This window comes from Orbicella franksi, chromosome 7, assembly GCF_964199315.1.
Source record: "Orbicella franksi chromosome 7, jaOrbFran1.1, whole genome shotgun sequence".
In the NCBI taxonomy this organism is placed as follows: Eukaryota; Metazoa; Cnidaria; class Anthozoa; order Scleractinia; family Merulinidae; genus Orbicella; species Orbicella franksi.
The window spans coordinates 23,612,964-23,630,626 of record NC_138151.1 but is presented as its reverse complement, the minus strand read 5'-3'; the positions used below and the strand labels follow the sequence as shown (position 1 = coordinate 23,630,626).

General features: G+C 40.1%; 2 protein-coding genes and 1 long non-coding RNA gene across 4 annotated transcripts in view; 1 reads left to right on the top strand and 2 right to left on the bottom strand.

The window, feature by feature from the left end:
• The window catches only part of LOC145492241 (uncharacterized), a 629,788-nt gene that overhangs the window by 49,344 nt on the left and 562,781 nt on the right, over window positions 1–17,663 (bottom strand). The gene's annotated exons all lie outside the window — the stretch shown is intronic.
• On the top strand, window positions 1,326–8,000 carry LOC145492297 (cysteine repeat modular protein A-like). Its single transcript, XM_081471716.1, has 5 exons — window positions 1,326–1,335; window positions 1,449–1,657; window positions 2,564–2,689; window positions 4,073–5,629; window positions 6,538–8,000. The coding sequence occupies exons 1-5, from the start codon at window positions 1,328–1,330 to the stop codon at window positions 7,140–7,142; spliced, it is 2,505 nt and encodes an 834-aa protein (XP_081327842.1). The 5' UTR covers window positions 1,326–1,327; the 3' UTR covers window positions 7,143–8,000.
• On the bottom strand, window positions 11,479–17,523 carry LOC145492532 (uncharacterized). Of its 2 annotated transcripts, XR_014050002.1 has the most exons (3): window positions 16,101–17,523; window positions 13,993–15,226; window positions 11,479–11,957 (listed from the first exon to the last, which is right to left on the bottom strand). It is a non-coding gene; the product is annotated as an uncharacterized LOC145492532 (long non-coding RNA). The 2 variants fall into 2 exon arrangements; XR_014050001.1 differs by having other exon boundaries at window positions 13,993–17,523.

Genomic DNA, 17,663 nt, shown 5'->3' with positions numbered 1-17,663 from the left:
TGTACCATTGTAGTTATTCCCTATCCAGTAACCACATGTCCTCTAAGAGGGCTTTTGAAATAAAGCGTTGTCAAATAGCAAAAGAAATGAGCTGAACGCTTGCTTTTGTTTCATCATTGCGTTTCAGTTTCGTCAAACCGGTCAAAGTAGCTCATAATGAAGACGCGCTCTTTTTCTCGATTGGTTTGTGTACTCCATGCATTGGTCGCGGATTTAAAATAATTAAGTTTTTATTCTATTTGTAAGACAATGGAAGCGAAGTAAATGCAAGAGAGAATAATTATCCTCTCTTGATATATGAATTTTCCCTTTGAAATCCCGAGTGTTTAGTAAATACTCATTCAAAAACTCATTAATAATTCATGAAGGAAATACAAAAGAAATGAATGTTTAATGGTGTCTTTATATCTGATAAAAACACGACTAAATTTTACGTCCAATTTTCTTGGCCAAAATAACTAAACTCTAAATATTAGTGTGAAAATGGATAGATGTACAGTAAAGCTTTTGAAGTCGTTCAATACATTAGCAATTCGTGTTTTATCAAGTCCTAAAACACTCGGCTGCGTCTCGTGTTTTAAACTTGATAAAACACTCCTCCTCATTTACTAAACCTTACTTAAGCTATCTTGGACCCCTCCTATGAAGCAAAATAAACCCATTGGACATAGAGAGTTCAACATTGAACAGTTTTACACAAAGCATTAAGACAAGAGTTGACTCTTCTGTTAGAAGACTGCAGGAATTGCGACTTACGTTTTTCACTCTCTTAGTCTAGGCTTAAAGGAATATACTGTGTGATTAGTTTTAATATGCTTTGAGATTCTTTTTACTGTTTAGATTCTTCTACTTGTATAGTTGTATATGTGTAAACATCTTACTTTTGATAAATCCATTTAAGATTTTATAAGTGTCCCCAGTTAATTTGTTGAAAGCTAAATACCTCGACGCTTGCATAAAGTCATACTAGTAGTAGTAGTAGTAGTAGTAGTACTACTACTACTACTACTGCTGCTGCTGCTGCTGCCGCTGCTATTACTACTGACTACTTAATCAAGAACGAGCAAAATCTGTGAGCTATGTTAACCTATACATTTTTTGCTTTGCTTGCTAACCATTGCCCAAACACTATTTTTTCAATCGTTACATGCCATACGTGCTAGCAATTTGACACGCAAAGTTACGCAATGTGTGGACGATATATGGGTAAACGAAGAAATGTTCCTTTTTTTCTTATTCCAGATTGATAAAAACTGGAATCCCAAGGACATTGAAATTTTCCTCTGGGCGATGCATAATCTACCTGTATGCGGATCTCTCAATAACTATGTCTGAGTATATTAACTTGTCTGAAAGCTTTTGAAAATCGATCTGTTCACCATTCACTTTGATGGAGATGACGATGTTTCCACCGCTTTAACTGCTGGACTTTTTTACGTCTTTTTTAGCAATCCCAACGAAGCCGTCACCGACGCCGTTGAAGTGAAAAATCCCGAGGAAGAAATTGGTAAAGCAACAGTCGACGCTCTGTTGGCTTCAGGATTCACCAAACTACCGCAAAAGCACACGGATTATTTGTACCTCATACCCTGCCCCATGGGAACGTTTTCCAACTCTTCTTCCCAGGGAGCTGAAGGATGCATACCTTGTCCACCCGGTATCTGTATTAAGTTTCGTTTTATATTTACCAAATAGATTCAAGTTGGCAGCCCGTGTGCACTCTAACAACGAATGGATGAGGTCAAAACGTGTTGAGAACAAAGAAGTATGCTTCGAACTACAGCCGAGTATCGTGACAGATTTTGTTACCACGTTTTTACTTCCTCCATGCGTTATCACAATACACACGCACTGGCAAATGGAATCTATTTGTTTCGGATATCATTTTTTCTACTTTCTTCTGCTTACGACGTAATTCGTTCATATATACTTTAATCGCAAACGCAAACCTGAGGTTTACACCCTCCATTGCATTTTCATAGCCAATAATTTTCATCTAGAGCAGTTTTATCATCCAAAATATGTTTTCTCATTCAGCTGTAGGGACAAGACACGCATACCTCAAAAAAATAAAACACGAAAGAAAAACAAAGAAAACGAAAAGAAAGATTATTCCATACAGGGCTTTTAAAAGTCTTGTAATTGGAATGAGTACAACTTAAATTCTTTGACGAGGATCCATGAGGCTGGGTTCAAATCCCGCTCTGGCCACAAGCTAGGGTTGTTCTGGGGCTGTTCCTGGTTCAACTCTTCGGTCATTCTTATAAATAGCAAATGGCTTGTCTCCGGCCAGTTGGCATTCTTATCATGTCATGATTATTTGAATTATTTGCTCGGCCCCACTGGCCTTTGTTTGCAATAAATACTGCCGAGGGTAAATAATGGTCATTATTTTCACAAGCAAAAACATTGCCAAGTGGGATTGAAGGCTTCATGCCTGCTACAATTATCCTCGAAATTAACTTGAACCAAAGTAAATGCCAAGCGTCTTGTGGAATTGCATCAATGAAGGCCGAAGAAGTTACCTAGTTTATTGAAAGTTACCCCATTTACCTTTTTTCAGGAGGCTACTACTCCGACACTGCAGGCTTTGTGAGTACAGGCTGCAGGAAATGTCCCAACGGGTCCTTTGTTGCATTTCATAAAGCACCTGGGACACAAGTACAAGATTGCAAGACTTGCCCTCTAGGTAAACCCCTTTTTCTAAACGGTTTAAATCTAGGAGTCATATAAGGTGGTGAGTGGAGTCCTGAGAACGAATGTTTATGGTGACATTGTCTAACGTTTTCCTAACTTCAAGCCGGAAGAAGACATCATTACACGAGTCATCTAACGCAAGTCTCTGACTACTGACCTTATTCAAGGGCACTGACCCAACGAGCCAAATCAAGCAAAAGCTGTAGAAAGACATTATTAAGTTCCTCATGGTGTTTGAAGCGTGTTTAAAGTGATGTTTCCGTTTGCTAGACGAATTTGATCTGTTCGGATTCCTTAACTGAAATTTTAATGGCCCGAAAATTTTAGGGAACAAAATTTTCCTTTGAGAAGTTGCTAGCAAAGGTAAACTTTCCACGAACTTTCTAGGAAACTGCTTGTTTTCCGAAAATGCTAGCTGACGTTTTTGACTGCCACAAACAGCAAATATGTCCCTTCCGAAAAAGATAGGGGCAATTATTTTCCTACTGTGAATCTTTTAAGCTATGTTTCAGTTACAACAATCTGAGTGCACTCTTTGATTGACGCCGAAAACTTAAGGCGAACTACCCTCCACCGAACAGATATCGATCGAAACTTGTCGCTAGGTGCCCCTACTTATTGTTCTAGATCTCTGAATACATGATAGTGTTGATCGCCAGTGTTGTCATTGGATTTGTAAACAGTAAGTCGTGACTGGCGCCCTTCGTTCCGGCTTCTGTTAATCAAATGTGCGTGCATTCATGGTTGATCAGAATTAGTTGGCTCTGTTTATAGTTTGTCTCTCATAAGTAGTTTGTAGCGATGAGGAAGTTGTTCGTGATTGCCGGCTAAACCAATAACATTATGACGTCTTTCATCAATAGGGTCGATAGTCAGAGAATGTATACCATAATAGTATGACAAATCTTTTGTCTTTAATGATCACCAGTTCAGTTTCGCACAGTTCTTCAGACACCAGGTCCTACGTTTCCATTCGACAAGGAGAATTTCCAGACCTCATGTGCTCCCGTGAAAAAGCGCTCCTATCCCGCAGCGGTCAAACGCTCCACAATCTAGGCCACTGGCGAACACACATGTCGTTAATAAAACTGAAGGGTAAAATTTTTTTACATTCAAACTTTGGGCGCCACGAAAACGTGAATACCAGTACGACATCATAACATTTCATTGTTGATTATTGCCATAAAATATTTTAGAAAGAATCAGATAAATCCCTGGAAATTTTGACAGCCTTCCCTGGTACCAGTCTCTGAAACCCAGAGGCTGGAGTTTGAACGAGGCTTAGAGGCATAACGGTTGCGAATACGAAACGTTAACTAAACGTTCGAGGAGACAAACCAAAGTTAACACGTTTTTCTTATTCAATCATCCATAGGGACGGAGACGGACGTCTTCGCTGGATTACGTGCCTGCCCATGCTTGAAAGGCCACTATCGAAATCATATGTTTGGGAAATGCGAGAAATGTGGACTCGAACTAAAATGCCAAGACGAGTACGCAGCTTTGAATCCTGGTTATTGGTGGAGATGGAGAAACAAGACAAGCAAAGATCGCTACAGACTTTATATAGCCAACCTCGTAACACCATCGCCAGCATTAAGCCAGGATGATGTGCAATACCCGTTTGCCTTACCAACCCCTTATCAGTGCCCGGAGAAAGAGTCTTGTGAGGGTGGCATAGATTCCACTTGTAAGGATGGTTACACAGGCCCGCTCTGTAGTGTATGCCAGCAAGGGTACTATAAACAACTCCATAAGTGCACCAAATGTCCATCAAAGGCGTGGACGGCTGGACAGCTGGCAATCATCTTTGCTGTTTTCTTGGTGATCACCGCTTTTTGTGTGTGGACCAGCAAAAGGAAGAAACAGGAAAGAGAAGACCAGCCATCCGTTATAGACATGTTTTTATCCAAAATCAAGATCGCAATTGGCTTTTACCAAGTCACTTATGGTTGTTTGGAAGCCTTCTCGTACATAAAATGGCCTGAGTCCCTACAAGCCATAGGTTATTATTCAGGCGTACTCCAATTTAACGTTCTTCAGATGGCGCCTGTGCACTGCCTTTTTCCTAGCATGAAAGCGGATGCCTTTGCAAACTTGTTTGCAATAATGGCAATAAATGCTATTATTATTGTCATTTCAGGTGTAATTTATGCAGTGCGCAAAGCGATCATATTAAGACAAGGCACTCTGGAAGAGAAGTGGGATAAAATCGCACAGCTGAAAGAAGCCGTGTGCAAGAATTTATTTTTCTTGTTGTATGTCACCTACTTGAGCACGTGTTCCAAGACAGCTACTGTCCTGCCACTTGCCTGTAGGGAGCTTTGCCAAGACGTGAGAGAAGAGATCTGTGCGAAGTACGTAAAGTCAGACTATAGCATACGTTGTGATGATCACCGGTACAAAAAGCTGGTTATGGTGGCGTTCCTTTCCACGGTCTATGTACTTGCCCTTCCTATCACTGCATTCGTCACTCTCTGGAAGCAGCGAAGGACAATAATTGATACAGAAAACGGCGAGAAATCTGACAATCCAAGTTCTAACAGCGAAATTATCAAAGCGATGCATTTCCTCTACGAAAACTACAAGGCTTCCTCGTGGTATTGGGAATTAGTAGAGATGTCTCGTAAAGTCATCGTTACATCTGGGCTCATTCTTGTGGGACAAGAAAGCAGGTCCTACATTGGCTTGGCATGGGTCATCGCTGGCATGTATGGTGTCCTTTTTGCTTGGAATTGCCCAATAAAAGACGCGTTTGAAAACCAATTAATGACCACGTCCCTTGCTGTTACTGTTTTTAACCTGGGTGTTGGGGCTGTTAGCAAAATCCCTGCAGAGCAGCTTCCCTCTTCGACTGATTCCGACCTGGACACAGTGACTCTCAACATCTTAGTTATTGGCGCAAATACATTGGTCATTGGTCTCCTTGCCTGTAAGATTTATTCATCTTTAAAGATATACAGTATACTTAAATAATCTAAACCGTTTCTCCAGATTCGCTTTTGTGCGCAACCAACATACTAATCAATGGAACATTAATAAGTTTAATGGAACATTAATTAATGGTGCATGAAAAAAAATATCCAGAATGAAAGCTTGACATATGGCATAACAGGCAGGTGATTTCCAAACTTTTCGAGAAAGTCCAAAAGAAGTCGTAAATTTATCCATCAGAAGACAACAGCACCAACAAGGATTCGGATGTCACAATCTCCCATCATACTGGAACTGTTAACGCACTGATCGCGATTAAAGTATCATTTTTGAAAAGTGGAGACTTAAATTCGATGAAATGAATAGTGATCCAACAATGCCAAAAAAGCATAAAATCCAATATTTTCAAAAATCGAAACAAAGAAAACAAGTTATTGTTTTCTTCGAGTTTAAAGGAATGATCTGGCATGGCACTTGTACCAGGCATGGTAGTCATGGTGATTTTTATGGTTTGGAGGTCAAATTAACGCCAAGGACCGTCAAGTACCATTGCTCATGACTAAAGTGTGCCTAAAACACCAAAACAAATATATCAAGCTATTTTCTCAAAGGGGAAACAGATCGTAACCTCTGTTTGGCTATTCCACAGCTCAAGAGTAAAACTTAGAAAAGTTGGCCCATTTTTTCAAGCTACAATCCGTTTCAATCCTTGGCATCCTTGGCCAAAAAGACTTATTTATAGTTTTGCTACATTGCGAAACAATTGTTAACAAAACGGAACTATTATGTTTGGGTTTAGTTAACTTCCAATATCTTTTTCAGTATTTTAAAGCAATATTAAATCTTGTCACATGCTCCTTTAAAGGCATAAAATGTATCGTTAATCTTTTGTCTGTTATTTTTTAGTCCAGTACGTTGCGCACATATATGGTTTTCTCCGAGGATGGCGCAAAAATCCTCAGTGGTCGTTTTCTTGCTGTCTGGCCTTAATTCTTCCTCTCATCAGTTTGCCTGGGGATATCAGTGGTTTAGCTGAAACAAACTTAACAAACAACCAGTTAGATACTGGAAAAGTTGACCTGCCAACGGTCACAGCCGCTGTGCAGGACAGCGGGGCTGTTGATGTCACTCTTGAAGGAAACGAAGACGATGATGTGTCAACGAATGCCAACGCCGACGGTAGTAGTAAGGAGCAGTTACAATCTGGGGAAAAAGAAAGACCCGTCAATGTCGCTCCGGTAAAAGTTAATGGGAAACTGGGAGCCATTCTAGGAAAAGGAAATTGTGGACACGATCTTGAAACGACGAAAACTCTGGACGGCAGTGTCTCTCTATCAAAAACTGTAGAAATTGAGGTAGTTGATGCCACAACAAAATATGGAAGGGTGGGCGTTTACGATCCAGTAGAGCTGAAGTCGAGCCATAAATACCCTGGCGCCAGGAAAATCTCGAAAAAGTGTCACCAAGGGACACAAACAGAGCTACTGACGTCTTCTCCCACACTGATCTGATGGTTTATGAGACAGTGATTGAGACGGAAGTCTAAACCTTTGTGACATCACTCTAATATACCTTAGGTCGTAAAATTCTGGTAGTTTAATATAATAAGCTGAGGTTAGTATATCCCTTGTAAAGAAAATTCAAATACAATTTGAAATTCATTAGGCTCGAAAGTTTTAGTTTGGTTACCGATCTTCAGATGAACCTGTTGAATACAGTGTAGATCACATTATCACAGAAGCTCCAGCCGATTTTGAATGAGGTAGGGATTAGAAGTTATCATTGCTATAATGGATCTACCGGCTCACGTGCTCTTGCTAACTATAATTGCCTTTTCTTCTCAAAGACCGTTAACGTCAGTTTCTTTTTCGATAGGTTTCTCGTGATCTGCAAAGTAAAAGTCATGCCGCAAAAGATTGGAGTTTCAAAGACAGTTACCATTTATAAAATATTTCTGCGATATTAAGATTTTGGCAGTACTTAGTTTTTTTTTTAGGCGAACCAGAAGCAACTTTTAAGAGGTGTCTCCATTTTACCGATATTTATCAACTTCAGTTTGTATCTATAACTTGTACGTGCTGTTCAGAAATGCAGTATTAGTGTTAGTATTTCTTTAATGTGACATGAAGATATCAGAATTTTAACATCCATCTCAATCGCACATATCATGTCCAAGTAACTGTTAGACTTGCTGCCACCCATGGAAACGCTTCTCTAAAATTTGTGAAACGTTACAAAGCAAGTGAAGAAATTTAGGAACTTAAACTATACACAAGTAATTTTGTAGATGTAAATATTAAGCAAGAATAAAAAAAATTAAAACATGTATCAAACGAGTTCTGTTACTAAATTAAGTCAAACTATACGTAAAATGCAGTTAAAAGTACAAGAAGTCTCATGTGTCTCGCATAAACTGCACTGAAAGTTTTGAAAAAGCGCTTCTAAAACCGCGAACATTTTCACTGTCAGTTCCTGACTTAACGAACGGACTGGAGAACGTACTGTAAAGCAGTGGAGCTACGTTGTCGAAAGCCAAATTGCTTATCATAGCAATGTGTTTTGTGGTTGTGACAAAGCTTTTCGGTTATGAATATTTTGAACATTGTTAGCGGAAGGCGGGTTGTCAATTTTAGCGGCAGCGGGGAATTCTATTTGCGTGATCAGTGCACCGATATGGCATATATCGCGATTTCAGCGATTTCAATGTATCCCGTCTTTCAACCCATAACCACAAAGGACCACTGTTTACAGAGCAGGATGAGAAATTTTTGCGTTTAAAAATATAACACATTGCTTAATCCGAGATCGTTTACAAATCGAGTGGAAACCGATGACTGTTTGAGCTCAAGAATTCCGCTAGCCGATACAGAAATGGTGCATAGAAATTCCTGACTACAAAGACACTTGATCTAAAAATGCAAATCGAGTAACTATTCATTGGCCTTACAACATCCGAGCACTTGTTTTAAAAATGCTCAAAATCCGTCAAATATGATAGGTCTAAATGCATCGTGTGATTGAATATGCCCCAGCAAAAACTGCGGAATATCCGGTATTGTAATCCATCAACAATTTTCGCTCGCACGCGATTGGTCTAAACGTATCACGTGACTGAATATTCCCCAACGAAAACTGGGGAATATCCAATGATATTCCCCAAATGCCCATTGCGAGAACTATTTGAAAGATAATAAATACAATAGTCTTCATTTGGCTTTAAAAGTATGCTCGGATATTTGCCCTTGGACATTATCAGTTCCTCGAAGCTCACAGTTTTCCGAGAGCAAAGCTCGAGGAAAACTGTGAGCTGTGAGCATTATCTGTTCGCTTCTCGGAACAGATAATGTCCGCGGACAAATATCCGAGCATAATTTCGCACCAAATGGAGAATATTGTTTATATACAAACTCTCGCGCCCCAAGCTAAAATAAGTCACAGAATGATATTCAAGATGAAAACGAGGACGGGAAATACGTCGGTGTTATTGTTCTTGTTGATGATGTTAATGACGATGATGATGGTGACGCTACTGGTGATGACGGTGACGGTCTCGGTGACAGTGGTGGGAACGGTAATGGTAAAGGACATGGTGATGCTGACGGTGATGGTGGTGGTGGTGACGGTGATGGTGATGGTAGCGGTGATGGTGGTGGTGGTGGTGGTAACGGTGATGGTAAAGGACATGGTGATGCTGACGGTGATGGTGGTGGTGGTGGTGGTGGTGGTGGTGGTGATGGTGGTGGTGGTGGTGGTAATGGTAATGGTGATAGTGTTGGTGATGGTGACGGTGATGGTGGTGGTGATGATGGTGGTGATGGTGGTGGCGATCACCACGACAGTGAAAATGACGACGAAAAGTTGGACAAAAAAAGTGCTGTGGTGATGGTGACGGAGGTGATAACGGTGATGGCGAACGAGATAGTGATGGTGATGTATCGCGCTGAACTCGCGTTTCCCAGCCACAACCAAAAACATCCATGGATCAGTATCATGGATAAACAGCAGTATGATCGCTGACCAAGTTAAAGACAGACATTAGTCAAAACACAATTATTATTTCTGTTTGATAGCTTCGTGCCTTCTTTATTTAAAGACTAATGAAAACAAAACCTTTTCTACAAGGAACAACGGAGAAGTCAAGAAAACAATGAAGGGGGTAACGAAACTATTGTTCTTTAGTCAGACTTAGGAAGTACCTCTTTCCTACCAAATAACATACATAGTACTTTCTAACCTCCGAGTCTAACCTCTGGCAAGCGTTTTGACGAAAAAGCAAGAAGTTGCTTAGCGGTCCTTCTCGTATCTCAAGTTAAGAACGACGGTATGCGTGTTATCAGTGCATTGAATGCCCATGAGCGGAACTTCATTCCCTGAGATTGAAGTGTCTGAGAAACAGCTCATTTGCTTGACAGCAATTTTCCGTGGTATATTCTTACACTCATAACGTCTCACAGATACAAAGCTGGTCTCAGCCTATTGACACCGAGAACACCTCACGGTCAAGCCATCGCTCGTAGTTATTCTTAAACTCGCTATTTAACTCGATCTTTTCTCCCAGGACGCTCAACACGTCGTTATCTACTGGTAGATACTCGTCGTCTTCACAGTTATCGCCTAAGCGGTCTCCGTTCTAAATGCCATATCGCCTGTTGTTGAAGCGGTCGACGCATGCGCGCAACGCGAATTCCTCTGCTTGGAAATCCCACGGGCGCGCGTCGAGATCTGTTAAATTGATTAAAAACTTAGATGAATGTGAATCTATGAAATCATATATTTGAACTGCGGACTAAAGAATGAGCGTGTATGTGACCTCGCAGTTATTAACACTACTTGAGCAGTAGTGAAAATATAGCCTGCAAAAAAATCAGGCTTGTGCGACGGTCGAGCCCATTACCTCTGCGATACCGGACCAGTGCTCTAACAACAGTAATAAACTCACAAAACTTAGAAGGGGCTCCATTACAGGCATTTTTCAATATGAGACATGAATTATAAAAATAAATTACCTTACTTACCCTGGCAGTATTCAAAGCACAAAGGCTAGTGTGGCCGACCGAATATAAGAAACAAATAATTCAAATAAACATAGTAAACCTGGCTGTAGGAGAACCAGCTGGCATAGCCATTATCCGAGTTAAAAATACAACAGAACTAGGACCTCTTTCATTTCACTATATTTATGTACAATGAGTACACATAAAGGTTGTGTTTTTGTTGTTGTTGCTGGCCCTAAAAAATCAAAATGGAACCACACCATAACCACAATCCGAAGAATGCAACATCAACTGACGGCGCCCCGTTATTTTACTACCTCGTCCTAAGTAACGGCCTAACCGTTCTTACACGAAGCAAATCTCCAAGTTTTATTCTTAAGGGGGCTCTGTCATTCTCTGAAATATCTTGGGCCTTTTTTGTGGTCAAAGTTGACAAAGGAGGAACGTGGTATGGATAGTGTGAGTACTTTTAAACGTCGGATAAGGAAAAGAAACTTAACGTACTTAATTGAAGACGGGGGCTGCAAGAACTGTTATTTATGCAATAGTTAATTTAGAAAATGCTCATAATCATGTAATCAGTGTATGTTTTTAAGTACGTTTGTAACTAGAGTTCTGTTTAGAATAAGTGTATGTTTTTAAACATGTTTTTAACTAGAGTTTTATTTAGAATAAGGGAATCAATTTTCAGAAAATTCTAATGTTTTTTTTTCTTAATTTTTCTTTAATTGGTGTCGCCAATTAGTGTGTAAAACGCTAGAACGACTGACACTTAAATAAAGTTTACTACTACTACTACTACTACTACATGGGGATTTTGCTGTTTTCCGTCCAAAACTACAAAGAAATGGTACTCAGTAACCTTTTACTCGTGTCAAAACATTCCTTGAAATGTAGGAGAAAGATGGCAATCGATTTTTTGCAGGAAAAGTCATCCACAGTACATTTGTAGCCATGGCGTCAATATGACCTGCGAGAATTTCAAAATTTTAGGCTCCTTTTTTTTTCAAAATGCAATTCTTTTCCATCCTTTCCATCCGTAACAGAAGAAGACAGTATTTAGTCTCAGTACAGTAACACAGTCTTGAGTAAATAAACAGCTTCATTATGTTTGGGTTTTCCTTGATTGAAAGACATCTTTTAGCATTTTACAGGGGACCAAAATAGCAGGAGATAGCTTCTTTATATCCGTAGCCTCTACCAACTCGCCGTTACCATAGGTCCAGTCGTCGTTCAACCGATGTCGAAATTTCTGATAAATGGCCAGCATGGTCTTCATGTTGCTTTTCCTCCAGTTTCTCTTACCAAATATTTGGTCTGAGCTTTCAACAGCTGAAGGAGAATCAAAAAGTCACCCTGAGGTGAGCTAAAACATGCAAAATAGCTTCAGACAGGACCAGTTCAGTCGCCATAACTTCAATCTAGTGAACAACGAGGCGAGGCTTCCAATCACTTTAGTCAGCACAGTTCTAACCATGTGCGCAGTGATACCGACTTTTAGTGAAAACGAGACCAGAAGTCATTTTTTATTACCAGCTACACTGTTTCTCATCCGTCAGTCATGTTGTTACCAATGTAACTAGCTTGCGTTTACACTTAAATACCAGTGAGATTAGTGTTTTGATCTTTAGTGGCTTAGGCTAAGCACTAGTTTGAAAACGGTCAGCTTGTTGTGATAGTTATGATCATATGCAGAAACGTACGGCTTGTGGCGGCTTGCTGTCATGATTTTTGTCGCTCTGTTATAGACAGTGGTTTTTTTAAGGGCCAGGCACCGGGAAAATTGACTGGCTGTAAGCGAGACTTAGCCATGACTTTGCCCGGTTGTTTTCTTCTTCTCTGCTTACTTCCTTTTATAAGAAAAACTAAAAATGCCCGGCTGAGAAACCCCTGTCTTTTACTGTGAAGTTATATTAAGTGAAAGATGTTAACCTCTTTCAGAGTTGGGGAATCCAGAGTGGGCAGAGTGGGCAGAGTGGGCAGAGTGCTGGAATTGGACGCAAGAGTGACTTCGATGCACGATTCACACACCCAACCTTCACTGCGAAGTGTCAAATATAGTGTACGTTTGTTATGTTACAAGAGCTTGTATACGAAATCCTGCGGTATTTGGCGGAGCTAATAGGAGAAGCCACTGGCACACAAGAAATACCAAACGACAAAGATCAAACATGGCCTCCGTTAAGACAATAATTGCAGTGGTACATGAAAATATCAGAAACAAATAGCTTTGAACGGGAATCTATAAATATATCGACTCACTTTGAGTACGTACAACTGAAGCACCTCATGTTTCACTTACAAAGCGCGCTTCAAAATCGGCGCCGACTTGAATACAGCAAGCATCTAAACAAATAAAAGAGTTGTACGCTGATGATTCCGAAGAGTGGAAAGGAGCTCACTTAACCTCTTTGAACGTGCTACGTTCCGCTTGACTGTTCATCGCTCCCTACTTTTCCGTGGGAAATCTCTTTTTCGAGTTTGCGTGTGAGTGTTTAGACACTCGGCCCGAGGTAGTTGTACCTTTTGAAGCTATGGATGAAATCTTAAGTGTGGCCATTCAAATGAGAGCGACTGAGCGGTACTTTCCAGTGGCACTGTACCTGTACTGCTGTACAATGTGGTTCTAACTATTGAGTCAGTGGATGAAATCCTAAAGTGAGGCCGTTCACACATGAAATTAAAGTTACAGAGCAGGACGTAACTGTGGTACTCTTTATTATGCAGTACAAGTTGGTTCTAACTTTTGAGTCTGTGGGTGAAATCCTAAAGTGTGATCATTCAAATGAAAGCTACAGAGCAGTACTTTCCTGTCGTATTGTTTATTATGCAGTAAAAGATGGTTCCAATAGACCATTTTACAGTTGTCTGCTTAGTGACCTGGCCTCTGAATGGCATCGAGGCTGAAGGTGACCTTGTTTTGATATAGACCTCACTGATTTTGTTGTGTAAATCAACTTGTTCTTATGCTAACTAGTTGGCATTTAAATAAGAAAAGCAGAGAGGTCTGTACCAAAGTCAGGTCACCTTCAGCCTCGCCTGCATCCGTGGGCCAGGTAACTAAGCACAGAGCTGTAAAATGGCCTTTTGGTATCTTTGGATGAAATCGTGAAGTGTGATCATTCAAATGAATGCTGCTGGGCAGTACTTTCCTGTGGCGCTGTTTATTAGGCTGTACATGGTGGTTCTAATTTTTGAGTATGTGGAGAAAATCCTAAAGTGTGACATTCAAGCGAAAGCTATTGAGGGGTAATTAACTCTAGTACTCTTCATTTTGCGGTTAAAGGTTGAATGTAGGCGAGACCATTTCAAAGCGAGCGGACATTATATGGAATAAAAGGAAAACTCAAAACTGAACCAGACCTACCATTGTTCGCGAATGTTTCCATTTGGTAAGTTTCTGCAGGATACGCACAAGGTGTACAAGAAAACAATTTTCTCTAGCAACAAGCCTCTTTGTCCGCATTTTCCAGCCAATCAAAGGTAGGCAGGTAGGCAGGTAGACGGGTAGGTAGGCAGGTAGGTAGGTAGGCAGGTAAGTAGGTAGACGGGAGGGCACAAATGTAGGTAATCAACCAAATAACCGTAACACATGGGCCACATTTCTCTAAGCAGGCATGTGTTCTCAGTTTCCACCCTACTTTGGCTATTTTACCCATCTCTTTTAGAGAGGAACAGCAGTGTTAACTAGAAATGATGCCTTATGGATTTAGTAGACATTAATGTATAGGTGTTTGTCCAGCCTTGGTGGTTCGATTCAGTCAGAGTGCAGTAACCAGAATCAAAACTATTCGCCCAATAATGGGGCCTCGACGTAGAGTAACAGAAAACAAACAAGGAACTGGTCAAAACTATTATACAAGCATGGGACCCACCATAATAAAGGAAAAATTGCTATGATATATCTATAGTTGAAAAAAGGAATTAAGACTTTTGAGCGAATATTATTTTTAGAGCGCCGGCAATATGTGCTATTTTTCCAGTTTCGGCGGGCATGAAACTTGTGTCGAGCAGACCGAACTTCAATCAATCCTAGAAAACTTCAATTGGAATTTTTAATGAAATAAAACTCATTTTAGTGATTGACTAGGTAAGGGCTTCGAAAACCCAGCTTATGAGAAAAATCGAATTTTCGAAGTAAAATCAGTGGTCGATTCTTACAGAGACAGCCTCTTAAATAGCCACTCTCCCCTTAAAACGAAATCATCGTGTTTTCTATAGCGTCTCCCCCTTAAAACGAGAGCCATTATGTCTTTTATAGTTCCCCCCCCCCACTAAATCGAGACCCATCATGTCTTTCATAGCTTCCCCCTTTTACAAGAAGTCCCATTGTGTCTTTTATAGCCCTTTCCCCTTTAAACGAGACCCATTGTGTCGTTGATAGCCCTTCTCCTCTAAAAACGAGTCCCATGGTTTCTTCTATAGCCCCATCTCCCTTAAATGGAGACCAATGGTGGCTTATATAGCTATAGCACCCTTAATATACATTAAGGTCTCATGATTGTTAGTTTTTGTTGTAAGACGCAACTTACCAGGCTCTTAGCGCGGTTAGTTCCAAAGGATCTCCTAAGATACAAGCAGGGAAATCCAACTGAGGAATGCTAACAAAAGAAAGCGATAGAGCCTTTTACAAAAGTTATTTTCTGCGAACACATACATAATGTGTTCTTTTACAATGGATAACTGGCGCCCCTCCACAACAGACACGGAGAAAATTTGGTCTCGAAAGGTTAAATGAGAAGTATGAAAACATTTGCTGATAGGCAACTAGCCTTACAAAGAAGTTTTTGATCTTTTTTTCACCAGTTCAGAAAACTGAAAACGTCTCCAATGACTTTTTTTCGTCATTATTTTTGTGCTTTCCCCACATCACAATTTTGAGCCTTTCGTCCCGAGGATGTATCAACCCATGGAGAATGCCATTTAGAAGAATAAGTATGAAAATTCGTTTCTAAAAAGTTCTTGTCTTGAGTTCAGAGGAGGAACAGACATGAGAGCTTCAAATTAGCCATGTTCCCCACACAGAACTTAGTTTGTATTTGAAAGCCAAACTGCAATCTCAAAGAGAGACTCAGTCACAAATAAGAATAGGAAATACGCACTTCCTTAAAAAGTAGTAGCAATTTTTGTTCGCCAATTTTTAATCAGCATCAAATTTCAAATGCTTTATAAAGCAGAGTGGTCACGACAATTAAGGACGGGATGAATTTGCTTGATATTTTAACAGCTTCCCCCACTACCTCAACAGGAAATGCGTAGGGGCAGCAAATGTTTAAAGGGTTAATGGCCGACAGGCAGAGCTTTTTTCAAACGCGAACCATGATGTCCAATGCATCAAGTTTACTTGTGAGATCGCAGACGCAGTACTCGATAGAACCGACACAGCAACTTTACTCACTTCATCTCCGCAATTCGCCCATTACAGATCAACCAAAAATCAACATTTCAAACCCCAAAGAGTATTAGGATACTCACGTGTTCTTAGAGGCGATGAAAGCAGAAATGTTCTGGTTGAGGAACTTGGGGATGAGAGCAATGCAGTTGGCAAATACGAGGTGCTGACTCATGAACTCAAACTGGTGACGAGAACAACCACTTCATTAATATACGAACGTTTGCACGGAGAAGGCGCTCGTTTGAGTTAATACAAGAAAACGTTTCATACGAGCTTGTTATCAGCTTATGAGTAAGAGCTTTTTCTGTTACACGTGTGTTAGACGTGTGACAGGAAGAGGCAGATTTCAAATTGTTTCTTGGAATGAAAAGAATTATATCGTGAACACAGACAAGCGCAAATAGTTTCAATGCCCGTATTAAGTGCTTCGTAAGAAAACTTCAAATAATGTTTATTTGAAGGTTCCATTGTTTGAAATACATATCATCAAAAATCGTCATCATCATCTCCTTCAGTTTTTATACACGATAAAAGCAAAGGCAAAAATGCTTGTTGGGTCGATTAAATTACAAATTATGGAATTAGGTAAAATTCGGATTTAACCAAATTGAATGACAGTGTCCTTTTACTCAAACCTCTTTGCAGCACTATTTGCTTCTTATATATCTCACCTGATAAATGTGATTGAGCTTGAAATGTTTAACAACAGAAACATGTAGGCGAAAATACGAAAATAATAACTTTCAAAAGTACAGATTTAAACGGAGGTCTGTTAATGGGAAATTTAATGAGAGAAATTGAGCTACCCAAGACAAATGCATGGTGCAGAATTCATGTGCAAAGAGCAAATGCAAGTCTGAAAGATTAACATTCTGACCTTTGCTCCACATTACCTCAGAAGTTGAGCGGAAAAAGTTCTCAAATTATGCGCTGGATTGATAAACTTACAAAACTCCCTCATCATGGAAATTGGAGACACTGTTGATTGGAGTAGAATTTCCTTTAGTGAATGAATGGATCAAGTTAGTGCAGAAACATGTAAGTGAAGTGAAACATATAGCCAAAGCATTGTATGAATGTTACTTATCTGAAATTCCTGTGTATGTTGGCTTGTCTTGGCTTTGCAAAATATTTACAAGCCTTGAAAAGTCTCACGTACAGTGACCATTCATCTTGCGATCGATCGCGCCTGCTATCAATCTTAAAAAACAGCAGGAAAAAACTACTCTTCGGGATCGTTCTTCGTTCTTTGTACTTGGCTAGTCTCACCTCTAGGTATTTATAATACTTTTCTTTTACCGCTTATGCTGCTAACGACAACAGCGAAAAAGAAAACACTATTCGCGGACTATTCGCGTTTATTGGTGTGGAATTGCGGGCTTTATTGATCAGTGGACCGCCTTCACGCGTGCGCAAGAGGCTAACTTGCAAAGTCGAGATTTTAATTTGCGCGTAGAACGCGTGCTAAAATACCTTATCCACGAAGCTAATATCTCAAAAACGGATCCGATGACTCTACTTTTTTAATGCATAAGAAAAGTCAACAGCAAAAGCGGAATGCGTGTGCGAAATTGTCAAAAAAAACAAAAACAAAAACAAACAAAAACAAAAAAACTGGGGAGTGGAATTTCCCCAAAATGGAA

Bases quoted from the DNA above. Each gene is read 5' to 3' on its own strand.
- LOC145492297 (XM_081471716.1), top strand. The intron at 1,658-2,563 runs GTATCTGTATTA...ACCTTTTTTCAG, and splicing joins ATGCATACCTTGTCCACCCG to GAGGCTACTACTCCGACACT. The intron at 5,630-6,537 runs GTAAGATTTATT...GTTATTTTTTAG, and splicing joins GGTCATTGGTCTCCTTGCCT to TCCAGTACGTTGCGCACATA.